This window comes from Taudactylus pleione, unplaced genomic scaffold (genome assembly GCF_031769625.1).
Source record: "Taudactylus pleione unplaced genomic scaffold, aTauple2 ptg000290l, whole genome shotgun sequence".
Taxonomy (NCBI): Eukaryota; Metazoa; Chordata; class Amphibia; order Anura; family Myobatrachidae; genus Taudactylus; species Taudactylus pleione.
In genome coordinates, this window is record NW_028284692.1 from 2,310,644 (window position 1) to 2,337,863 (window position 27,220).

Sequence of the window (27,220 nt, forward strand, 5' to 3'; positions counted from 1 at the left end):
TGCCACAAGTGGTGTCAATAATTTATCATAAATACTACACTATTATGTAAATTTTCTTTCTTTTCGGCACCACTGACCTTGCCGGCGTCAGTAGCTGGGTCGTTCCATCGGCTGTGCATGCAGGCCGACGGAATGACCCAGACGAACAACCTGTGGGAGCACGCATAGTGAGTACACGAGTCAATGTGCCCAATATGTCGGTCCGATCCGCAGGATCAAACGACATATCGTCTAGTGTGTACCCAGCTTTAGAGAGAGATAAAGTACTGATCAATCAGTTCCTGTCACTTTACAGGCTGTTTGAATACTGACAGGAGCCGATTGGTTGGTACTTTATCTCTTTCCACTTTCTCTCTCCAAGGCTTAGTACATCTCACCCAAAAGCATATATTTTCTATATATATTTATTAAGAATGCATAATTCTTATCTATGTAGGGAAAAAAACAAACCAAGGGTATTTTTGGAACCGGTTTGATTTTCCCAACTACTTGGAACAATCGTTTTTCAGAGTGTGGGAGCAATCGTTTACTCCCACACACTAGACGATTATCATTCAAACCAGCCAACTATTTGGAAAGATATTGTTGTAGTGTGTGGCCAGCAAATCCCAAGACTGTCCCCCTTGGCAACATTGCCATCCAGTGACATTCCACAGTGTGATATTATAATGCTTGTCTTCCCCACATGCAATAACCTGGGCTGAATTAAATGTATTACGTTTAAGTATTAGTTATGCATTTCTTTAGCAAAAAAAAAAAACTATTGTTCGCACTGCCTTATCATAGACATATGCCTTTTATTTCATTCAACACAGGTTTCAGAAGGGACAGGCCATAGCATCATGTGTGTGTGTGTGGAGATTGGGGTGTGGTTACTGCTGCAGACCCGGAAGTCCCCTGTTACTGTGTAGTGTGCACTGACAGCAATGGCTGTTCCGGAGGATGACGCCAGTTTACTCTTCGCAGAGACCTTCGGAGGAGCTACCCCGGACATCGCAGTGTACGCCCCCGGCAGGGTGAATCTGATCGGGGAGCACACAGACTATAACGGCGGCTTCGTGCTGCCTATGGTGAGATCTCTGGCTGGGGCGCAGTCACGTGTGAAGCGAGCAGTCACATGACGCTGATCTTGTGTGTAATATGTGAGGTGTGTTATGAAATATGAACACACTGAGCATCATGGGGGATAGTAACAGTGAGTGGGTGGGTAGTTGGGTCAGGCACTGCTGAACTGCAGTGAAGTACAAGACAGCAGCTATGGCTGATTGAAGTTGTAACTCCTGTAAGGGGTTACTTACTGCTATGCTTTGTGTTCTTTATGCTTTCAAATCCTGTGTGTACAACTTACAAACCTTATGACACATATGTTATAACAATATATGTACAGGTTTGTGACTTTTATTTGTAATTGCCCACAAATGATGCATCTTGTCCGGTGTATATAGGGGGGATTTATCAAACCTTGGAGAGAGATTAAGGGCCGTATTCAATTAGGTGCGAAAAGTTGCGTTTGTCGAAAAGCGTTTGCATGGCAATGTCAATGACTCATTCGCCAAATTTGATGGGTTCTTTTCGTATACTTTCTCAATGCGCACTACTGCTTTTTGCCCTATCAAATTAAGTGCAGCCCATTTTGGGAAAATCAGTGTGTACCCCATAAAAACTGTAACTGACATTGGAAATCAAAATAAAAGTGTATTACTAACCCTAATAAAAGTATTTTGGGTCCTTAAATTGAGTCAAATGGCTGTTATACATATTTGCATAAGTGAGGAAATATATGATATAAAGAAATTTTTTTGGGGGGGAAAAATAATTGCTGTAGTTAAATTGGGGGTACATTAAACTGGGTGCTAGTATATTTTGTGTCTGTAAAGTGCACCTTAAAACACCTGTCCCATGCATACAGCACCCCAAATACCTGACCCAGTGCTTTACCCCCATTTTCCAACTTTTTTTTACATTTACTCTCCAAAAATGACATGTCATTATTAGGGGGATTAAAGCTAATTCATTTTTTTTTTATTCCTAATTAGTCATTAGGGGGGGGGATGTCCAAAGGGTTCTGAACCAAGCCCCAACATTTTTAGCCATAAATAGAGATTTTGCACATTGTATCACCTGCTCTGAGACGGGGAGAACTTTTTGCCGGTTTCTGCCTATGGAGTTTTCGCACATGCGAACACTCCAGCATTTGGATAGCGCGATACACATGTATGCACGAAAAGTTCACACCGGCGAACGCTTTTCGACAAATGCGACTTTTCGCACCTAATTGAATAGGCCTTTGTGGAGAGAGAGAAAGTACCAACCAAGCAGCTCCTAACTCATTTTACAGGCTGTGTTTGAAAAATAACAGGAGCTGATTGGTTGATACTTTATCTCTCTCCAAGCTTTGATAAATTTCCCCCTAAGTGTCTGTACCTGTCTACAGCTGTTCTTAATTAGGCAAAAACACTGTTAAGGTGCGTATACACTCCACGAGAAAAATGAACGATTACGACATCGTAATTGTTCATTAATCGTGCAGTGAATATGCTGGCAACGACAAGTGATGCGCGCTCCCGCTGGTCGTTGTCAGCTTTTGTCATCGTCTGAACATACCGATAACGACAGGTTGTGCATGTTCGGGGATGAGGGGGGGGTGCCTGCACTGAACGACCTAAAGTATCGTTCAGTGTGGACACATTGGACCTCATTCAGACCCGCTTGCAAGCGGGTCGATGGTGAGGCCCTGCGCAAGCGCAGCGGCCGCAGTGCGCGTGCGCTAGTGACAAATTCACTCACTCCAGGGCTTGCTACAAAAGGGGTGGCTGTCGATGTTGATCGACAGCTCGCCCCGTTTTGTAGGCGGTGAGGGGGGTTGGCCGGACAAACGGAGGCGTTCTTGAAGGAACGCCTGCCATTTGTAGGCGGCCCTACTGACATCAGCAGTGATGTCAGTAGGTAGCTTCCTGCTCTATTAGAGCAGGAAGCTACCTGGGGCTTGTGGGAGACGAGACCCGACCCCAAGGGTCTCGTCGCAAGCCCCGACGGTCGCGATGGTCTCGACCATTGCGACCATCACCTGGTCGCTCGCTAAGCTGTGGGTTTAGCTAAAGCTGTGGGTGCTCACCCACAGCTTAGCGAGCGGCCAGGAGGCCGGACTTTAAAGTAGAAGCGGCCGCCCTCATTGAGAGCGAGCGCTCGCATTTTGCGAGCGGCTCTGAATGAGGTCCATTATTCACTGCACAGGATGATGAACGATTGTACGATTACAATGTTGTAATCGTACAGTCGATCCACTGTCGTGTAGTGGATATGCACCTTTACGGTACTTATACTACCATTACTACTTCCCTTCCATCATCCTTCCTGCCCCTGCTGGCAAAATGGCGTGCAAGTGACTATCTCGCACAAACTATCTCTGCATCAGGCCCATTAGTGCTTTTTGTAGGGTGAAGTAAAAACAGTTGTTTTGCAGCAACAATTTCCCTAATATTAACAATATATAATAGTTTTAGAAAATATATACAACTGACACTCTACTTTGTGACATGGAGAGGACACTTGTTATGTGAATGGGACCTTCCATCATAATCTGTTTAATCTGATTTACCAATTGCAGTTATCTGGTCTTTATTATTTGTTTAAAACTCATTTAACATCAGTTTAAAATAGCAGTAGCAGAGGACTAAGGTAATTGTGTTAGGGGCGGATGATGCTGTTGTATATTACTGGAGATGTAATTCTACGTTTCTGTGCAGGCACTTCCTCTCATCACTGTTGTAGTGGGCTCCCAGCGGGATGATGGAAAAATATGCATTGTGACCACAGCTGAAGGAGCAGATGAGCCTCACAGAGTGGAGTTTGAGGCCCCAACTGTGGATAGACCCTTAACCCCTGGGACTCCTAAGTGGGCTAACTATGTGAAGGGTGTAATTCAGCATTATAGAGGTGAGCAGGATTAAGATTTATAACTTGGCAATGTATCAGGGTCTGTAGAGAGTGTCTTTTGACAGGATTTTTAGGTCCTGCCACATGATCTGACCTTTTTGTCTTAGATTATTATATACATTTTTTTTCTATCAAGTGCTGCTTTAATGTGAGACTAAAACAATTACTTTGTCATCCAGTAATACATTTTGTCATCCTTTAGCTGGGCCTATCCCTGGTTTTAATGCAGTGATTGCCACCAACGTTCCATTGGGAGGAGGTCTATCCAGTTCTGCATCTCTAGAAGTTGCTGTGTACACCTTCCTTCAGCAGCTATGCCAAGGTAACAATGCCCACACTATTCTTCCCATAGACTGCATGGAAATTAGATATGTATGTAAAGAGGAGGAGCTTTCAGCTACATGAGACAGTCCTTACATGTGTGCACAGGCACAAATGGGATTCCTATAACAAGCTATTTGCAGGGTCAAAGTACCATTAGGAGCTGTATTTATTCAAGTACATGCAGTTATGGATATTTCCTGTTATGAGACCCTCTGCAAGTTATAACAATACGTATATGTTAAGACACAGAATTGTTCTACCTGTTTTTATTATCTTAACGTTTAGTGTAAGAATTTGAACAATATTAAGAGGGCAGTATACATAAGAGGAACAAAGAGTTCTGTATGGTACATGCATTATATAAAAATTATTATTATTAAATTTTATTTATAAGGCGCCACAAGTGGTCCGCAGTGCCGTACATGCGCCAATAGTAGGACGGTAAAGGTATACAGAACATTATAATACAGTAACCAAAACATAAACAGAGCACAAGTAACAATTAGCACCACAATTCTCAGTACACAATACAGCTGGGAAGGTGAAGGCTGTCATTGAAGTGCTAGAGAAGAGAGCTGTGAGACAGTAGGGAGGAGGACCCTGCTCCTAGGAGCTTACATTCTAGGGGAAATTGGAGATAGACAGATGGCATGAGTGTGTAGATGGAGACCTGAGGGCAGGACGTAGGCAAGGTGGAGATGGCTGAGGCAGGATGGTGTTGAGAGCGACTTGGTGACGCGGTAATAATGGCATCCATGACTAGAGGCTAGAGATGGTCATTGGTGGGCTGTCCATCGATGGTACCATCAGTGATTACCATCAATGGTACTAAACCATCTACGATAAATCATTGATGGTTTACACCACTTGATGGCTACCACTGCTGAAGGGCACGGAGGGCCACGGGCCAATCAAAATAGGGGCTGATAGGAAGGGGGGGTTGAAAGCATCTAGTCCTACTTTGCCATCGAAGGCAGAGATCCATTGTATCTCTGCCATCGCATTGACCATCGGAAGTTAACCATTGATGTTTGATAACTATCGATGGTCAATGGCTATCCCTACTAGAGACAAATGTGCACACATTCTTTACATGTATATTCATTCCTATATAAATGTTTATCTGTATCTTCTGCATAAAACACAGGAATGTACTGATTTTATAGTAGACACTGATTTGTAGAAAATGGTAGTATAAAAGATTGGTTTGTAGATAATGACAGACTTTTTTATATTGATTACAAAACATCCCCTCAGTTTTGACCAGTGACGTGCGGTGAGGTCAGTGGCTGGGGAGGCACACACGGAGATGGGTCTGTGTGCAGGGAGCCTGTCTCACCCCCTACTCACTGTAACTCTCCTCTCACACACTAAGCTTCAGTGTCCATTGATTTTCCTATGTGCATCACTGTGTCATCTCTTGCTACTGCTGCTGACTGAGCTCCATTCTCTAAACACTGCAGTGCAATTTCTGGTCACATGACACATCCAAGGTGTCCATCAGTGCTCAAGGCACGCCCCCCATACTCAGAGGCATGCCTCTATTAGCTCTCTTTCCATGCAGCTTACTGCCCCTGGTGTGGTCCCACACCCAGCTCAGCAAGCAGTATCTGACTATAAAGAAGCCAGACTCAGCTGTTGCTGCCTTATCTCTTGTCTACCTGCAGTCCCAGGGAGCTCGACAAACCTGGTAAGTGTTAACTATAAAAATGATTACAATAAACAAAGAAGATGTTTATAAGTTATAGATATCTTCTTTGTATTATTCTAATCATTTTTATATTAAATCTCAGGAGTATCATAGGGGAGGCTCTGTCTACCCTGACAGCACGTCCCTGGTCTTGACCTAGGTTGAGCAAATAGAGAAGGCACAACATTTCTGGAATGTACAGATTGCATAGTTGTTATTGGTGTACCATTGGATCAAAATGCTAAAGAGGTTGGAGAGCAAATGTGTCTTTGGATGGAACAGCAGTTACGGCCAGCTCATCAGCAGCTGCATTCATTACACACACACACACATAGTGCTGACAGCTATTTCCTCTCCTGGCTGTCAGTTTGTGTCTGAATTCTGGCACCAGTAGATGTCTGGATGGGGGGTTTGGGGTGGGGGTACTGTATAGGTACATGGGGTGTTGTCCTAAGTAGCTGCTTTTAAAAATATATACTTATGTACTGCGAAAGAAGCACATAAACAATATAGGGTGAACATAGTGTAATGTGTACTAAATGGCAATGGGTCTATGGCCAGTCTAATAAGTGAGTACTCGCATGACAGTTCTAATTTTTCTGACTTGCATTGATCTCCATGCAGTTACACCCAGGGGCAAGCTGCTCTTCAGGATGACAGAGACAGCAGTCTTGATCTTCAGTATAAAATGGAATATGCAGAATAAATGAGCCTTGTCATACAAAATACTTTAAACTAGAAGGATGGAAAGTGTGGTACATGTAAAATTGTTAACCCAAAAAGTAAATTCTCCCAGGGTATGCTGTGGATACAGCAGTATTTGCTTTGTTTGGCAGATGGTACCATGGAGTGTTAAGACATCAACTTTGCGCTCTCTTTCCTTCTTACATTTCCAAGTTAATCTTATCCTCTGTATGTAATTGGCTTACTGCTTCCTAAATAATCTTGGCAATCACAGGAAACTTCCAATTGCAGTAATAAGTACAGTACACTTGGAACACTATAACACATCTAGAGAGAATCTTGCAGACCACGGCTCAGAAATGCAACTGGAACACTACCATTCAAGGTATATACTCTGTTTCTATAACGCAATCTGGGAGCAGCCAGCTTTTAAAGTAGCAATGTTACATTAATCACAACTTTGTTTAAAGTACTGTTGTGGCACATGTTTGTACCACATTTAAAAAGTTGTTTCTTCAGCGTAAAAAAGTTTATGTGGTATTTTGTGCCTCTGTGTCCTCAGATGATGGTGATGTTGTTCAGAAAGCGCTTGCATGTCAAAAGGCTGAACATACATTTCCTGGAGTGCCCTGTGGGATCATGGACCAGTTTATCTCAGTGATGGGAAAAGAGGGATATGCTCTTCTCATTGACTGCAGGTCAGTGTGAGGGGCAGGTCATACCTTAAATAGGCCAAACACACAGAAATCAGGTAAAAAATATATATATTTTTTTTATTCTAACTCCATTTTGAAAAAAAAAAAAAAAAAAAATAAAAAAATCACTTTTTTGTAGTGGAACTTGCAAATTAATATTTGGCAATTTCCCATTGACTGATGCAATTGGCACAAAATGATGGAATATAAATTTTTTTCTACCTACACACGTTCAGTACTTTTGTAGTAACCAGGGCCGGATTTAGGGCCACATGGGGGTGAAAATGATCCAGGCTCTATTGTGAGAAGCAGAGGAGGTGTGGGTGTGGCTAGTGCCATGTGGGCGTATACACACTAGACACCAGGTTTGGGGAACCTCAGGCCCGGGGGCCGTATAAGCCCCCCAGAAGCATCTGGTCTGCCCCTCTGAGCTTTTTTTCTGCTATCCTCATCTGGCTAGCAGGGTACCTAGAATGGCACCCTGCAGCCAGAATCTATGCAGCAGTGCCACCTGGCGCGTCCTTGGATGCTTCAGATGGTCACACCGCTGCCCTTACAGCTCCCCGGAGGATCCTCAGGATGCTCCAGGCATTGTGCCCCCGAGTGACATCAAACGGAGAGGCGTGGCCTGCACCGGGCCCCGCGAATAATGTTATATATATCAAAATGGCCCTTGGCAGCAAAAAGGTTCTGTCGAAGCTGATTAATTGGCTGAGACAAGTTCAGCTTAAAATGTAATCGCGACGACGCCATCTTGCGATTGGCCGCAAGACGCCATCTTGAAAATGAGATTGCAAGACGCCATTTTGCGAATGGCCGCCTAAGCGCCATTTTAGATAAACTCACATTTTAGTACATGTGGCGATAATACTATTAGCACCATGCGATTGCATCTTTCACCATTTCTCATACACACATTAATACGCACAATTGCGCTGTTAACTAGTCGCATATTAGCGAATGCATAGGACTTTGTATGAAACCGCTGTTTTATTAGCTTTATGCGCACGCATCTGCCCCAAGTTAACTAGCGTCCTTATATCAAAGCCCGAATACTCACACATTACATATTCACACATAAGGTTTAATAAGCTTTAAAGTATATGATTTAAGTTGGTTCAGTTAGTTTAAATGCTGAGAAATAAAGATATTTGACAACTAAGGTTTTATACATGCTAAACAAGTCGTGTTTGGTTTCGTACTGATGCGTACTCTTTTTACAGTATTCCAGTGTTATCGGTGGGGAGATCGCATCATGCATTCTCGAGTTATGGATCGCAGAGACTACAAACAACAAAATGTATATTTCATGAACAACTGTTAGGATGTTGCAGGGGGCGGGAAGGGAAAGATCCCTAGCTGTTAGAGGCAGGGAGAGTCTATTTGAACCAGCCTGTTAAATGCTCTGTAACAGATGCTTCTCCCCTGGGAACCAATGACATCAGCAACAAACTTCTCTATTGTCCTGTCTATTCTGGGGTGGTATAAATATGTGTGCTCAAACGCTGGGGTCTTAGTCTTCGTGCTGAATGACTAGGGGTCTCTTGCTGATGCCTATCTTCGGGTCCGGAAGCGCTGCGTATGTATACTGTACTTGGGTCTGTATAATTCCTTTTGCGCCTAAATTGTGTCTGGGTCAATTGCGTGTAACTGTCTGAACTTTTACTTGAATAACACTTGTGCTTTGGAACCACAGATTCCAGGTCTAAGTATTTATTTACTGTATGACTGCGTATGCAAATTAGCGTCATCCTTAGAGGTTTATAGGAAGGATTTTAGAAGGTACAGGCAGGGGTATATAGAGGTTCATTTTAATATCGATAGTTGGGGGCTCGTAGTGAAGTCACTTACCTGCTCACACGGTACATACGTCTATCGATATTTCAGCAAAGGGTGGAGTGGCCACATGCAGGGTTTGCCTGCAACCGCTTTGTGCTGAAAGATCGCTATCCGTCTCCATGTGAATCAAGGAAGCTGACTAGAATCCAGGGACAAGAGAGGAAAAAGTTTGTTTTCCTCTGTTGATAGAACCTTACGTTTAAAGGGGTGCCGTAGTACTGAGTACGCGGCTAAGTCGCAGGTTTGCGCATAGCAAAGACGCACTTTTGTGTACGCAGCTAAAAAGTCATTATACGGTTGTGTGGTAGTCGCATTATTGTGTATGCGGCTGATCGCACAATAGCGTATACGCACTTCCGGTTCTGCTGCCACGTGTTTTAACAAAGCCGTTGAGGTTTACCTTTTTCAATTGTTACCAATATCTGGGTTAACGTGTATTTTTCTGCGCAGGAAAAAAGTGTGTAACAGTGAATATTTGTTGAACAAAGTTAAGGGTATCGTATGATCCTTAAGGGCTAGGTGCAAGGGTTAGTCTACCCGCTTGGTAAGTAGCTTTACCGTTCTATACACAGTAGCAGGTGTACATGTTGTCTTTGTTGTAGAGAGGTGCGTGGGAGTAGCCAACATATAAACTCTCATAGGTGTGGAAGTTGCCTTACTAAATCTTATCCGGGTGTGGAAGTTGCCTTTTTGAAATCTTATCCAGGTGTCTGGGCGCCGCGGACTTAAATCGTCCACAAGTAAGTGAAAGTATCTTGATTGTCTTTCACCAGTTTAAATCTTTATTGAAAAGCGTAGGAGTTGTCTCAGAATGGGAGCCGCGCAAACAGTAGAGATGTTAGACAATGATGTGCTGCTAATGGAGGCGGCGATCGGATCGGCCCGTCGTATCATGCATACGAAGTACGGTACTTATGCAATAAGGTATTGTGATTTATGGTTTAATATGACGAGGAAGACTGTTAGACCGTTTCCCAGAATTGGTAGTTTTGATAAAAATGTGTTAAATAATGTCCGGGATCACATCAGTTTGATGCGCTCCCGAGAGAAAAATGTTAAATATTTTGAATGTCTAAAACTGTGGCAGCATAAGGGGGATGCGTGGCTTAAAAATGTGCAAACGACGCAAACTAGCGGCGCTGAACTGCAATACGGGCGAGCTGCAAATGGCGCGCCCGTGCGGCAAGGTAGCGTCGTGGAGAGTATTGCCAACAGTTCACGCTCACCTCCCCCACCTTATGTGGATGGAGGTGCAAGTACAGTTACCAAAAATACCCATAAAAATGTAACCCGCAACTTGTACCCTCTCTTAAGCAACTATAAAGAACATGTTCATGATGTGGATGATGAGCTTATTGTAATGTCTGCCATTTCCCATGCTGTACAAATGATAGATGCGGTGCCGCCATCTCCATCGGTAACAGCAAGGGAAGTGTTAATGCTCTCTGCACCCGTAGAGGAAGTTGTTCATACCATACGTAGCAGCAGCAGACTAAACCCCCAGCCAGGTAATCAGGTCAAAGGTAGCAGCGCTACCGGTCTGCATCCCATTCGGACAATAACTGTTCCAAATGGAAATGCAGATGCAAACGGTATAGTGCCCACGAGGGAAGTAGTAATGCATTGTCCTTGGACAAGAGCAGAACTAAATTCCATCATAAATGATTTCCCCGATACCAAAAAGGAATTAGCCAAATGTCAAAGATTTTTGAGAAATTTGGGTAGTTCACATGAACCCACTAATAAAGATTGGCGTGTGGTGTTAAGGGCCTGTCTGCCACGCAATACTGACGTGACAAAATTTATCACGGATTGTGTATTGGATGGTGACGTTCCCTTAACAGACCAAGTAAACCAAGGTAACATTTCCCGCATTGTAACTCAATTGGGTATATATTTTCCAGTAGTAGTTAACTGGAACAAAATTTTCACCATTAAGCAGAAGGAGAGTGAAACTGCAGAAGATTATTGCGATCGGGCTCTGCAGGCTATCACCCAGTACACTGGGATAGAGGATATTAAAGATAGCACTCACCAACGGGGAATGATAGTCACGGTACTTGTGGACGGTCTGAAAGAGAGTTTAAAAACTCGGGTCCAAACCTCACAGCCTGGCTGGCGGGGACTCACAATAGATACCCTCATAGAAACCGCCATTGAACATGATAAAAACATCTCCAAGAAGAGAGAAGCCCAGAGCGAAAAACTAATGGCTGTCAGTATACAAGCTCTGGAGAAAATGACGGTACCATCACAGACACACTTGCACACACTCACTTCTGAACAAGTATGTGCTCTCACTAACCCCACTCAACAACAAACACAACTCTATCCCACTATCCCGATGCAACCACAAGTCCCAGGCTACCCACCAACTTCTTATCCCCCACAATACCCTTACCCTCCCTATCCTTACCCATATCCACCACCTTTACCCTCTGCGCAAACCTCACAACACCATATGTCTTCACCCGATACACGAACATGTTTTAACTGTAAACAAACAGGACACTTAAGTAGAAACTGTACAGTAAAAAGAGTAGGGACCCCACATCAGGGAAGACCTGTATAACCCCATAAGGGATATGCACAGAGGCCAGCAAATGTTCAGCAGGCACCATCTCCAATTGTAGCTGTAAATGCTTTATTGGAGAATGGTAGTCAACGCTAGGGGTCAGGTCATACCTGTAGTCTACAGATAGTCAGGTTAACGGGAAGTACTAAGGAAGAACCGGTCATGATGTAGCTGGTACTGAATATTCTTTTCTTGTAGACACAGGGGCGACCAGGTCAGTGATAAAATCTCCCGTTAATTTGCTGGTGACCAACGAGACAGTACCAACAATGGGTGTAACAGGTAAAGTGGAACATTATCCTTTAACAAACTCCACAGAGGTTACTATTGGGCCGTTGCATACTAGGCATTCTTTTCTCCTGGCTGCTGCGGCTTGTTATGTAAGATGGGATGTATTATATAATGCACCCCTGATGGTGTATTTTTAGATATCCCAGAGAGAATGGTATACGAGGTGCGGGATATGTTAGACACTCCTCAAAGGATAATGTATCACTCTACAGTTTTAAATGAAACTCCATCACAGGTAGATGAAATGTTGTCCCTAATTCCAGATTCCCTTTGGACTAAAGATGGACAGGACACTGGATTAATGGCAAACGCAAGCCCCGTAATGGTAAATTTAAAAAGCGGTAGGCAAGCTCCAAAAATTCCCCAGTACCCACTAAAACAGGAGGTAGAATTAGGGGTTTTTCCAATAATTGAGCGATTATTGCAACAGGGAATTTTAGTTCGTACAGTTAGTGTAGCCAACAGTCCCATTTTCCCGGTGAAGAAGAGTGGTGGGAGGGGTTATAGGTTGGTACAAGACCTTAGAGGTGTTAATAAGGTAGTAGAGAGCCAATTCCCTGTAGTGCCAAATCCAGCTGTCATTTTGATGCAGATCCCACCAAATGCAACCCATTTCACTATCATTGACCTCTGTTCTGCTTTTCTTCTCTGTGCCTCTCCATCCTGACTGTCAGTATCTATTCGCATTTACATACAGAGGTTTACAATACACATGGACACGGTTACCCCAAGGTTTCATAGACAGCGCCAGTATCTTCTCCCAGGCATTGCACGACTGTTTACAATCTTTTCAACCTGCCAATGGATCTGTTCTAATTCAATATGTGGACGATTTATTGCTATTTTCTGACTCGTTTATGTCATGTTTGAATGATACTAAACTTTTGTTACTTCATCTCTCACAAACAGGACACAAGGTGGCTAAGGACAAACTACAGCCGTGCCAATCCAGAGTAAAATATCTGGGACACTGCCTAACCCAGGGGTTACGACACCTTACAACAGATAGAATCCAGGCCATACAAAACATGACACTGCCGCAGAATCAACAGCAAATTCGTACCTTCTTGGGAATGTGTGGATACTGTAGAATGTGGATACCAGGTTTTTCTATTTTGGCCTTACCTTTACAGGAATTAGTCTCTTTCTCAAAGCCCGATCATGTCATACACACAGAGGAATCAGAGCAGGCTTTCCTTAATCTTAAGGATAGTCTGACGAAAGCTCCTGCATTGGGAATACCCGATTATGAAAAACCTTTTGATTTGTATTGTACGGAAGCCGATGGTTGTGCTGCAGGTGTCCTTACACAAAAACATGGAGATGCCAGTAGGCCCGTAGCATACTACAGTGCCCAATTGGACACTGGCAAGATCACTCCCCACCTGTTTGAGAAGTGTAGCAGCTACCGCTCTATTGGTGAGTAAAAGTGAGGACATAGTATTGGGCCATGATATCTGCTCTGTTGAACTCAGCTCAAACCAGACACGTCTCCTCGGCTAGGTTCACCAAATGGGAACTAGCTCTAATCGCTCCTGCAAATATTACTGTTAAACGTTGCAGTACGCTGAATCCAGCAACATACCTACCATATGTACAACATGATGTACAAAGGGTGGAAGGAGAGGAGTTGCTGGCGGGAGGTGAGTTCTGCAGACATAATGATACGTACGATTGTATGACATATCTGAATCAGACCTTTACTGCTAGACCTGACATACATGACACACCTTTAGAGAATGTGGATGTAACGTTTTATACGGATGGGAGTTGCCATAGACAAACAGACACAGGTGAATTATGTACAGGTTATGCTGTTGTAAATGACACAGACATCATAGAAGCTAAACCTCTCGGTCCTCCTCACTCAGCCCAGGTGGCAGAGTTAGTAGCACTGACTAGAGCATGTGAACTGGCAGCAGGCAAATCTGCTAACATTTACACTGACTCGAGGTACGCGTTCGGGGTGGTGCACGATTTTGGGGCTCTACGGCGTCTGAGAAATTTTATGACAGCAGCAGGCACACCAGTTGCACATTCCCGACACATAAAACATCTTTTAGAAGCAATCCAACTGCCCAAAGCGGTGGCAGTAATTAAATGCAAAGCCCATACATGTGAGGATGACCCGGTGTCACTGGGCAACAACAGAGCTGATGAAGCTGCAAAATGGGCAGCAGGGTTAAAACATTTTTCTCCAACTGAAACAATTATGTCATTTCAAACAATTGATATGCTGAAATTAATTGAGATGCAAAATTTGTGTTCAATTCAGGAAAAATCCATTTGGAAGTCCAAGGGATGTGGGCAAGAGTCCTCTGGGCTCTGGAGGGACGGACATGGTAAGCCAGTAGCCCCCAAGGCATATTACCCCAGCCTGGCTGAGGCAGCACACGGCCTGACTCATCTGTATGTATGAGTGTGCACAGACGTATTTTCTAACTGTGTTGAGGCCTACCCAGCGGCTACTAATACTGCTGCGTTTACTGCAAAAAAAATTGTTCAGGAATTTGTATGCAGGTACGGTATCCCTAAAATCATCGAGAGTGATAGGGGTACCCATTTCACAAGTGATGTTTTTCAAAATATGTGTAAGCTGATGGGTATTAATAGCCGACTTCATACCCCCTACCGACCGCAAGCAAGTGCCAAGGTAGAGAGGATGAACGGGACTATTAAAAATAAAATCATGGCAGAGACTGGACTAGGATGGCCAGAAGCGTTACCTTTGGTCCTACATAGCATAAGGACCACTCCTAGACCTCCTCTGAATCTGTCCCCATTTGAAATATTGTTCGGTAGACAACCTCATTTGATTATAAGTCCACAGGAAGACCTGAAGGGTAACAATGAGGTAACTGTAAAGTATCTTATATCAATGAGTAAGCAGTTAAAGCAACAGCAGCAGAAACTGAAATTGTTGTCTAATGATATGCCTGAAACTAACTGTCATGATGTTGAACCAGGAGAATATGTAATGATCAGAAATTTCTTGCGTTCAGGTTGTTTGACTGATCGGTGGGAAGGTCCGTACCAGGTGCTGCTGAACGAGTACTACATCTTTGAAGGTGGCCGAGAGAGATACCTGTGTCCATTCCACTCACTGGAAAAAGGTCAATCAACCGGTGGAGAAACAAGTCGGAGACAAAGCTGATAGCGTGGACCTGTCGATCGCGAGCTTGTTTCGAGAGGATTGAACAGGTTGTAGTGAGATACCTGAACTAATTTGCAGATCTTGTTGTGAAAATGGATAGGCCTGCTGTGTTCATTTTCATATTCTCTTTTAGAGTGTTCACCATCCTGGTCAGTTCGGGGATATCCAGTGTCTGTGATGGGGGACCGATTGAGGAAACGGGAGCTGATGGTAGTGCTGATGGAGTGGAGTCAGGAGGAGTGCAATGCCAATCAGGTGAGTTTCTGACCAATCTTAGTACTGTTATTGTTAAGAGAGCTGTCATTCCGGATACTCGGGGAAGGTGTGGAGGTTTATCGTCTGAAGATTCCTGTATTTGTGAGCTTTGTGGGTCCCTAGTTGATGAGAACTGTATCCAACGGTGCCAACCTAAATATAATCCGTACTGGGGTGGGTATCCTCTAGAGGATTATCATAGCATGGTAGACAAAGTGTTCAATCAAACTGATTGCTGGGTGTGTTCACATGTGGCACAGGGACAGCATAATGTAGGGTTGGTGCCATTTCCGCTAAATACCACGGAAAAATTTTAGAATTGCAAAAAGGGAAAACCTTGGATGGAAAATTTCTCTCATCCAAACCACCTCATTTCAAACTCCATCAATTCCAAGTAGATAGATCACTTTTGTGCTTAAACATAGCCAACCCCAATAGACCCGGGAGTTGGGAAGTGACAGGGAATAATCAGACGATGACCTTCTCACAAAGAGCTGATAATGAGTCCATAAACCATGATCTGTTACGCTCCATTAAGTCTGGTGGGAAACATTTTAGGTATCGGTATACATTGAGTTCCACCAAAGAAATTATTGGTAAGGTGCCAAATGGTTATTGTGCTAAAATAATACAGCCAGAAACTTGCATGCACCAGATGGAAGAACCAGAAATAGGATTGTTTGCAAGGGAAATGTGCTTGATGATAATGATGCATACCATTCCTTATGTTCTCCCTAATAATGTATATTTCATCTGTGGAAGAAAAGCGTATAAATGGCTCTCCCCGAGTTCCGAAGGTTTGTGTTACCTGGGAAGAGTAGTCCCAGAAGTTGCTGGGTATACATAAAAACACACATTCACCATATCTTCACACACAATATGAACACAGAGGCAAAAGAAATATGATATCTGGTGACGTACATAAAGCCACTCAGTTAATCAGTGAGACAACTGGCTTTCAAGTTCTAGTCGCATTGGATCCCACCAGGATCGCTCAGGGTACATTCAATTTTAGATATATCCAGGAACTTGCTAAATTGATAGATAATATCACCGAGATGTACGATGACACATTCAGGTATACAGGGAGAGCATTGCAAGCGTACAAGAAAGAACTGGTGCAACACAGGCTAGTGTTGAATTATTTAACTGCTGTTACTGGAGGGTATTGCGTAACATTGGCCACCCAATTTGGAGTAAAATGTTGCACCTATGTCACCAATGATACCAGCGACCCCAAGGAGGTGATGGACCGGAAGATGGATGAAATTCTGCAGCTAAAGTGGGAATTTCGTAAGAACCATAACGCTTCAGTGGCTGAAGTTGGGGAGAAGATAGAAGGATGGGTTTCATGGCTGAACCCAGTGAAATGGTTCTCAGGCCTAGGGGAATGGGTCCAGGAAGTGATCGCCAGCATAGGCAAATTCTTAATCCTTATACTGATTGTCATCATAATAATTGGCATATGCGTCCGGTGTGTTCCTATTGTATTGAAGTGTGGAAAATGTAAAACGTAAGAATGAAACTATGATGGTGGTCAGTAATGACAATATGTATACCGAGGTAAATATAGAACTGCATTACAACCCTGAACTAGGAAATACTATTATTTGATGTAGTAAATTTAGACATGCATAGAATGTATTATTGAAATGTTATCTATAGAACACCTCAGATAATGTAAAGTCTCAATTCCCCTTCAAGACTGCTTTTATAAGACTGGTGCATTCCCACACCTTTCACATGATCTTCCAAGATCCGCGGGGTGCGTATAATAGTAGTTTTATGTCCCCACCCAGAGACACATTATTGATGGATTAAGAACCACCTTGTGCCATCCCATAATAACACTAAATAATATGTAAATGTAAGCCTAACTTAAATTCTAATAGCAGATTGTGATAGCATGTTGTTTGCTATCAAAGGGTGGACTGTCGAAGCTGAATAATTGGCTGAGACAAGTTCAGTTTAAGATTTAATCGCGACGACGGCATCTTGCGATTGGCCGCAAGACGCCATCTTGAAAATGAGATCGCAAGACGCTATTTTGCGAATGGCCGCCTAAGCACCATTTTAGATAAACTCACATTTTAGTACATGTGGCGATAATACTATTAGCACCATGCGATTGCATCTTTCACCATTTCTCATACACACATTAATACGCACAATTGCGCTGTTAACTAGTCGCATATTAGCGAATGCATAGGACTTTGTATGAAACCGCTGTTTTATTAGCTTTATGCGCACGCATCTGCCCCAAGTTAACTAGCATCCTTATATCAAAGCCCGAATACTCACACATTACATATTCACACATAAGGTTTAATAAGCTTTAAAGTATATGATTTAAGTTGGTTCAGTTAGTTTAAATGCTGAGAAATAAAGATATTTGATAACTAAGGTTTTATACATGCTAAACAAGTCGTGTTTGGTTTCGTACTGATGCGTACTCTTTTTACAGTATTCCAGTGTTATCGGTGGGGAGATCGCATCATGCATTCTCGAGTTATGGATCGCAGAGACTACAAACAACAAAATGTATATTTCATGAACAACTGTTAGGATGTTGCAGGGGGCGGGAAGGGAAAGATCCCCAGCTGTTAGAGGCAGGGAGAGTCTATTTGAACCAGCCTGTTAAATGCTCTGTAACATGTTTCTCCCCTGGGAACCAATGACATCAGCAACAAACTTCTCTATTGTCCTGTCTATTCTGGGGTGGTATAAATATGTGTGCTCAAACGCTGGGGTCTTAGTCTTCGTGCTGAATGACGAGGTGTCTCTTGCTGGTGCCTATCTTCGGGTCCGGAAGCGCTGCGTATGTATACTGTACTTGGGTCTGTATAATTCCTTTTGCGCCTAAATTGTGTCTGGGTCAATTGCGTGTAACTGTCTGAACTTTTACTTGAATAACACTTGTGCTTTGGAACCACAGATTCCAGGTCTAAGTATTTATTTACTGTATGACTGCGTTCGCAAATTAGCGTCATCCTTAGAGGTTTATAGGAAGGATTTTAGAAGGTTTAGGCAGGGGTATATAGAGGTTCCCCATCCCGCTTTACACCATCAGCCCCAAAATCTCCCTAAATGTATAAAAGTTGAAAAATGTAATCATTTTATGACGAAAATGGAAATTACAATTTTAACACTTATGGTTTATGGCCGACCATGTGGCCAATGAGCACTGGTCATCATGATGATGGACCTATTTTCATGTGGAGGCCTGGAACTGTTGTCTCATCCGCCCCATTGTTTCTAATGTTCCATGTGTTTTGTCCTATAGTTGTCCCTATAAATGCACTCCATAAATGATACACCACTGTATGCATAGTCTTCACACTTTGATAATAAACTATTGTATTCTTTCAAGAAAGTGTAGCAATAATTGTTTTGCTTTTATCGTTTTCTTATGGGCCATGTTCTCATCATGTATAATGTAGTATTGAACAGTTCACTGTTTTCTTTATATTGGAAAATGCAAACTGTGGTTTTCCTTTAAAATAGTGATTCTATTGTGTTTTATAAGCTAAATTGTTTTTCTATGTTCTACTCTGTGTAGGAAAAGATTTGTTAGCTTGCTCTAAGTTACATCTATGGAGTGGTCAAGCTCTTGTTTTTTTTTTTTTTGTTGTTTTGTACGTTGAATCTTAATTGTCTTTCTGTCATTTTCCAGGTCCCTGGAGGTCACCCCTCTCCCCCTGACCGATCCCAAACTGTCTGTGCTAATCACTAACTCCAATGTACGTCATGAGCTTACAGGCAGCGAGTACCCAACTCGCAGGAGACAGTGCGAAGAGGCTGCAAGGGCCCTTGGAAAGGAGACTTTGAGAGATGCCAGCATGGAAGATCTAGAGGGTAAATGGGTTTTGTTAAAACCTAGCAGAGAAACATCTGTCAATCAATTTAATGAGTCACCTGATTCTACCTGTTCCACCCTATGTATATGACCTGCCACTTATTTCTCATTACAGCCAAAAGGGAAAATTTGAGTGAGGTGTGTTACAGGCGAGCACACCATGTCATCACAGAAATCGAGCGTACGTCTAAAGCAGCACAAGCTTTGGAGAGGGGCGATTACCGATTGTTTGGTACATTAATGGTGGAGAGTCACAACTCATTAAGGTAAGATACAATAAGTTAAATAAAGCAATAAAATGATCTGCAGGAACTAGGCTACTTAATATTGTAGGGGACTACCAAAACATCCCTCACCAACCTTTGTGGGTGTGATGTCTGATGTGTTCATCCCAGTTACATCTGTGATTTTTCTCTTTAGGGATGATTATGAGGTTAGCTGTCCAGAACTGGATGAACTGGTTTCAATAACAATAGCAGTTCCGGGCGTTTATGGCAGCAGAATGACTGGTGGAGGTTTTGGAGGCTGCACAGTGACTTTGCTGGAGACTTCAGTTGCAGAGAGAACAAAACAACAAATTCAGGTAACTGATGACCATCTCAGTGGATAAAGATTTCTGTGTCCTTTTAAATGGAATATGATTTAGGACTAGATGAAGAATAGGCACATGTCCAGCCTCTTTAGTTTATCGCCACTGCTTGTTTAAGATCTTAGTAAGTATAAAGCACTTTATAAGGCAGCTGTATGAAAATGTATTTATTATCACAAAAGTTAAACCAGCTTTAAAGATGGAAATAGTTTGTAAACAAAGCAGAAAGTACAAACATTTTGGACAGAAAACCATGCTCCTGAACATGGGAGATTTACGCTCTCCCAGCAATGTTATGCAATAATTCAGTGGAAAGTGCATAGCCTAATTTATAACAATTGTCCTTTAATTTAAGCAGTATAGCTTATTTAAGGCACTCAAACATTTGACATACTTCATCAGATTACTTCTTTGTCTATTAGAAGGCACTTACTCAGTTTTATTTTACATGATCTGCTTCCATCCACATTATGATACGTTTAGAAAGAAGCTTGCACTGTAGTGTTGCTAGCAATTCATGTATAAGGAACGTTGTGGACACCTATTGCTGCAAACTGATGTGTGTATGAGGACAAAGAAATCCCATAGCCATAAAATGAAGCCTTTACTGCAGAACTGGGGAGACACTATTGCAACCGAGCGGAAGATCCGTGTAATGTGACTTACATGTATATATTTTATTTTGTTCTGCAGGAAAAATTCAGAGGATCGCCAACATTTTATATCACAAAACCATCCGCCGGATCTGGGACTTTACCACATTAACTCAGGATAGTACATATGACTTTCCAGTTATGAAATAAAGCAGGATTCGGTTTATACCTTCAACATTCAGTTGTTGCTTGTAAATAAATGACTTGAGCATTTAACTTTAAAATCTCCTAGATAAAGTCATCCCAAGTAAGGAAATCTGTCCTCTTCTGTAAAGCTTATGGAAAAGGGGCCCTAGACTGCACACCCTGAAAATTATATTATATATAATGGGAGGTGCTACCTGTTGAGACTATTGTTGCAGACACAAAAAGAAAACTGACAAGTGCGCAACTCCAACACTACTAACTATATATAAATAATACATTTTGCAATAAAATGTTGAAATAAATAAATAGAGGTTTTAAGCATAATCATGGCCAAGGTTATGGGCCTACCCACCGCATCCAGGTAACCTCTTTAGGGTAGGTCCCTAACATACTAGAGTTAAAATCCAGAGCGCAGGACACCCCTAAACCAGCCTAGCTGAGCCACCCCAGGGCATCACTCTAATGAGGAAAGGTGAAGTGTAAAAGAGTGTTAGATAGGAGCTGCTACTGCATAGATTACAAGTAAAGTGAAAAATAGAAGTGTGAAAATATAACATATATAATAAAACAATAAAAGGTGCAAAAAAAGGAAAAGTGTGTTTATAATGCGACGCCCTGAAGCTGCCCAACCAAAGCAATCCAGGGGACCCACGCCCCAAAAATCAACCCATAACTGCACTATATAAACTGGTAGGCAGTCAAAATGCCAGAATCCCTGCTTAAAACCAATGGGGGACGGGTGGGGAGGTGTGCTAGCCTAGGCTGAAGGAGTCTTATGCCTTCAGGTGTGCATATGAGCACACTAAATAGATTATGTGGAAAAGGGGCCTAAAAGTTCGTACACACGGAACAATATATCGTTACGATATGAACGATATCGTTCAACGATATATCGTTCTGTGTTTATTCAAGGAATGACCAACGATGCGCGCTCCTGCTGGACGATGACGTCCATCGGGCATGTATGCAGGCCAATCTGGACGATATCGTACATTTTCCATAGGGGTTTGCGATCGTTGATCGTTGGCGATATCTTTGTTGTGTGGATGAGCAATATCGTTCATCCAGCACACCAGGTATTTCAATGGAGATCGTTCAGTGATATCGTTCGCTTAACACATCATCCCGTGTGTACCCAGCATTAGACTGCACACCCTGAATATATATATATATATATATATATATATATATATATATATATATAATGGAAGGTGCTACCTGTTGAGACTATTGTTGCAGACAGGTGTCCTGCGCTCCGTATTTTAACCCTAGTATGTTAGGGACCTACCCTAAAGAGGTTACCTGGATGCGGTGGGTAGGCCCATAACCTTGCCCATGATTATGCTAAAAACCTCTATTTATTGCCAAATGTTATTGCAAAATGTATTCTTTATATATAATTAGTAGTGTTGGAGTTGTGCTCTTGTAACTTTTCTTTTTACTTCTGTAAAGCTGCCCAGTCTGATTTCCACTTTAATGGCCATCTCTTGGAATAGGACTCATTTCTTCTACTATCTTGTTTTCTTAATCATCTATTGCAACACCATATACCTGTCACCAATACAAATTCCATATAATCTAACACATTTTACTATCTTCAGCAAGTTCCCTCTTTAACATATACTTTAAATGTACATAAATTCTCCCTTTTATCACATATATCTTTTTTTTTTTTCTTTTTTTTTTTTTTTTAAAGTTATTTACAGAGCATGAAAAAATACTTAAATACAGTTTCTCTCCCTCAAAATAAGGTGGTTATTTAGCACACATTAAAAAGCTTGGCAATTGCCTTTAGATGCATGGAGCAAGGAAATTCAGAAATTTTTATTCCTCTGGTACCATGTATAGCACCTGCGTCAAAATGTTCAGGTCACATCCCTATCCTCTGCATTGCTCAGTCCTCTGTAGGTTTTGTTTACAAGGTGAGCTTCGCATCCAACATGTAGGATAACACGAGCAGAAGCACAATAGCGTCTCCAACAGCATAAAGCGGTAAGTAGGAAGTAGTGGCAAAGTGTCACACACAGGTGACACCCAAGCACGGCTGATAAGCCACTGTCCAGTGTAGCCATAAGCCACATCACTTAGGCATCGTAGAATTGACGCTCTACCTGCCGGCTGAGAGATCCACCTGACATCATTGTTCGTGTGACATATTCTTTGGTGACCTGCTGAGTGACTGTGCCAGAGCTTTCCATGCGGTGAGTGCTGACGGTCATGCCATCTGCAAGTGGAAATAAAAAAAGTCAGCAAATATTCACGTGACATTTAATGAACAGATCAGTGTGAGTTCAACAACACAGTGCAACATTTATATACCAGGGGTGTGTGTGTGTGTATGTGTGTATATATATATATGTATGTATATATGTATATGTATATATATATATATATATTTACAGAAGTATTCAACCCCCTAAAAAGCCAACAGGTTTACACTTAAAAAGATTGCTCTAAACAATTTTTATTGCAAGTAAGGAGGCTGTTAAATTAAATTTCTAAACTCCTAATTCATTATTAGCAGATATTTGCCAAATAAAAACTGGGAAAAAATTACTTGCGTAAGAATTCAACCCCTGTGCTGTAGAAGCTCCAAGTTTACACAGATGAAAGACAACTGCCCTAACAATTGACTTTCAATTAGCTTCTACTTTTTAATCATTAAAAAAGGTCAGCTTTTGTGGATAAGTGAGCCCTAATTTAAATAGCATTGGTCATACTGTGAATTTGAAGCAAAGCTGTGAAAATTAAAATCAGAGAGCATACGAAAATTAAAGATAAAAGCGTCTATGTACTAATAATCGCGACACTGCCGCAATTATTATGTATCTATCTCACAGGGAATATTTAAATTTTTTAATTAAATTATCCCTGCTATGTGCCAATGGGAACTCGCAGGGACAGTGGCTGCGGCAACCGCTGTCCCTGCAAGCTATATCCCCCGGCATTTAGGAGAAGTGAAAGACATCTCCCAGCCCCCAGCCGGCTGGGGGCTGCGGGGGGAGAGATCTCCCTCTCTCCTGCCCCTGGAGCCTCCATAAGCTTATACTAGTTTACACCATCTGAAGTGGGTGTAAACTAGCTGGGCTAAACCCTGAAAAGCTTTGCTCTTTGGAGTTTAGTACATTGGGGTCAGATCGTAGTCCCCATTGATAATAATGGGGACTGTGATCTGAAGTGCTAATTAGCACTTTACCTGAGATTTCTGTGAAGTCTCCTGCATTGTGCTATTAGTACATAGCAACAATACATACAATTATGCAGTTTCTGACACTTACAAGATAGAAACGTTCTACAAAATAACATCCAGATGCTTGGACAGTCCAGTGAGCACTGTAGGAACAATTGTGAGGAAATAGAAGCCGCACCATACAACCCAAGGCTGTCCCTAAAAACTCAGCGTCAGAGCAAGAAGGAAACTTGTGGGGTAAGCCACAAACAGGCTAAATATAAACTTTGGAGGAGCAATAGAGTTCAGTGGCTGAGACTGGAGTGAATGTACACCAAACAACCATTTCTTGCTTAAGCATACAACTAGCCTGTATGGGAGAGTAGCTAGAAAGAAGCCATGACTGAAGAAAAAACACATCAAAGTGCATCCAGAGTTTACCAAAAAACATCAGTGACCCAGCTATAATGTAGGATAAGGTTTTGTGGTCAGATGACACAGACATTTTAGATTTTTGGCCATAATTCACAAACCTAACAATGCCCATTCCTAAGGGAAACCTAACTGAAGTATGTGGATGGCAGCATCATGTTGTGGGCTTGTTAGAAGTAAAGCGAGACACTACACGACAATCTGCTTAGGTCTGTTAGAAAACTAATGCTTATGAGAAAGTTCAACTCTCAAGAGGACAATGGGATCCCGAGCACAATTCCAAAGCAACACCGACGTGGTTGAACAAGAAAAAGGTGAATACAATGGCCAAGTCGATGTCCAGATCTCAATAAAGTTGAGAATCTGTTGCATTATTTGCTGATCTACTTTTGCAAGTGTGTATAAATAAAATGGTAACTTTTCTAATACTGTAACACTTTTAGGTGATTTTCAGCTTAAGGAGCGTACACGGGACGATCTGTTCAGCGATCGATATCGCTGAACGATCTCCCTTGAATTTCCTGGTATGTTGGGTCACCAACGATGAACGACCAATGATCGCAAACCCCTATGGAAAATTAACAATATCGTCCTGGTTGGCCTGCATGCATGGCTCACCAACGTTATCGTCCATGTGGAAACGCGCAGACGTTGGTCATTCATTGGTCGTTAGCTGCATAAAAATGAACGATTTAACGATGAACATTATCGTTCATATCGTACATTGATATCGTACCGTGTGTACGCAGCTTTAGACATACAGTATAGGGCCTGATTTGGGCGGATCTCTGGGTATGCAAATTTGTGATTTTTTGCTTATAGCCGCTATTCTGAATCGGAACTTGGACGGATCGGTCTTTCCGTGAAATAAGGCGTTTCGGTGCGGTGACAATGCGATCACACGTAACCGCCCAGACTTGTGGGAGTGTCGTAGGCATATAGCTAATGCTCCGTACGTACGGGGAAGGGAAGCCTGTTTCTGAAAGATCTCTTGCACCTAGTATGGGGCTGGTGCAAGTGCAGATACTAATGATGACATTTGCGGCGGCCGACATACAATAAATGGGCAGAACAGCTTTATGCTTGCAAACGCACAAACCCACAAATTAACTGAACAGATGCTCGTATTAGTATAAGGTAGTCAATCAAGCATCTGCATCCACTTTGTGTGCGACTCAGAATTAGGCCCACAGTATATATGGTACCTAGACCATATTAGCTTTCTGTTTGTTCCGGGTTAGCGCAAAAACTAATGAACCGATTTTGATATATATATATATATATATCGCTACACCCGTACTCAAGAGGGTTAAGTACAAACCCTAGTTGTGCACATGGCCTAGGACTGAGTGGTTGGGGAAGGCAAAACCGATGTAAATCTGTGCACAGGGCCGCGAGTGAAGCATGGCCGCTGCCAATTTGTTTAACGCTGCTGTCATGGGCAACAGCTAGTGTGTGTATATGTGTGATATTTATAATTATTTTTCATACACAGTTATAGCGGACTGCACAATTATTGGCCCTTTTTACAAAGATGGACAATAAAGCAGGGTAACATAAACAACACAGATAAACTGCTCCATGGCAAGGCCAAACCACCAGGAAGATCCAGAGGCGTATACAAAGTAACCATATCTGCGGCCACATTGCATGATTAGAAATAAATATGGATATCTGCCTGTTTTTCATATGGGATGCATCTATGCAGCCACACTGCACTTATCCATCCATTTGTGAAAGTAGCCGTAAACCCTATGATATGTACACATATTAGCACCAGGCCATTCCTTAATGCAAAATATCTGTTTAAAATAAAGTCAATCTCTGCATACACATTTTAGATTAGCTAGAACTTCCATCTCCATCCTCAGCACACATACTATATGCAAATGCCCAGTTTCTGTCTATCTACTTCTACTCCCACTCAAGACGAGGATGAGATGTGTAGGACTGTGCATTGCCCCTAGTTGTTCAAAGTTGCGTATTCAGGCTCTGGCTGGATCAAGGGATGTGTTATACCTGGTCTTTCATGAAAATATCAAAATATATATATATATATGGGATTCTGAACATGTCTTGCTCCTCTAACATCTGTAAGTGCTGGACAGACACAAAGAACAGAAACCTGCATCTTGAGAGAAATACAAAAAAACTGGCCCTGTTTAGGCCGAAGATACCATACATTGATATACCAATCACAGAGGGAAGGCTCAAATCGGGAGATGGAGAGACTGACATGATAACATTTCGGTCAATCCATGCGATATACAGGAGTCTGTGGTATTTTTGGGGGAGAGGGATATCACCTGGAAGTCTGAAACTGCAATGAGACCACCAGTGTATCAATGAAACACACGCTCTACTTCTGATGCTGTAAAGGGATGAGCTTGTGATTTAGCAATGATGCTAGATCTATTTCTGGGAGGCCCCATATTTCCACAGATTCCTGAAAAACTTTGTATTAACAGTTTGAGAAGCCTGCGTTCCAGCTCATACCCAGAATTTAGGTAGTTTAGATGGGTGGGTACAGGATGCCGGCACTTTGGATGCCAGTGGTCAGAACCCTGATGCCCGACAGGGTTAGGATACAGACACCTGTTGGTGTGTGTCCTAACCCTACCCCTAAACCCCCTTCCCCGCAGCCTAAACCTAACCCTCCCCCCCAGGTGCCTAACCCACTGCCCTAAGCCCATTACTTACCATCGGGATGCCAGTGTCGGGATTCTGACAGGTGTCAGGATCATGGCGCCAGCATTCTAGGCACCGGCATCTTGACAGCCGGGATTATGACTACATCCCAATTGTAACAAATATCTATGCCTAATACAGAATGCAAGATGATTCTCTTTATAGCCCTGTTGTCCATATTGACTTACACCAAAACCTAACGGGGCCTGATTCAGACCCGGTCGCAAGCGCTGTGTGCTCGCA

General features: G+C 42.5%; 2 protein-coding genes across 5 annotated transcripts in view; one reads left to right on the forward strand and one right to left on the reverse strand.

The window, feature by feature from the left end:
• The first annotated feature begins 815 nt into the window (after positions 1-815).
• Positions 816-20,716, forward strand: GALK1 (galactokinase 1). Its single transcript, XM_088482546.1, has 8 exons — positions 816-1,070; positions 3,747-3,936; positions 4,139-4,258; positions 7,197-7,332; positions 19,117-19,298; positions 19,415-19,565; positions 19,720-19,882; positions 20,582-20,716. The coding sequence occupies exons 1-8, from the start codon at positions 927-929 to the stop codon at positions 20,651-20,653; spliced, it is 1,158 nt and encodes a 385-aa protein (XP_088338672.1). The 5' UTR covers positions 816-926; the 3' UTR covers positions 20,654-20,716.
• ITGB4 (integrin subunit beta 4) overlaps positions 20,041-27,220 on the reverse strand; it is a 114,093-nt gene continuing 106,913 nt past the window's right edge. For all 4 annotated transcript variants that reach the window (XM_088482541.1, XM_088482542.1, XM_088482540.1 and 1 more), the window contains one exon: positions 20,041-22,912. In XM_088482541.1, the coding sequence (XP_088338667.1) occupies positions 22,773-22,912 (140 nt within the window). In that variant the 3' untranslated portion in view covers positions 20,041-22,772. The remainder of the gene's footprint in view (positions 22,913-27,220) is intronic.

What these genes read in the sequence shown, in the direction of transcription:
- GALK1 (XM_088482546.1), top strand. Translation starts at nt 927, where the DNA reads ATGGCTGTTCCGGAGGATGACGCCAGTTTACTCTTCGCAGAGACCTTC. An exon ending in TGTAATTCAGCATTATAGAG is followed by an intron (nt 3,937 to 4,138) that starts GTGAGCAGGATT and finishes GTCATCCTTTAG; the next exon opens with CTGGGCCTATCCCTGGTTTT. An exon ending in GAACAAAACAACAAATTCAG is followed by an intron (nt 19,883 to 20,581) that starts GTAACTGATGAC and finishes TTTGTTCTGCAG; the next exon opens with GAAAAATTCAGAGGATCGCC.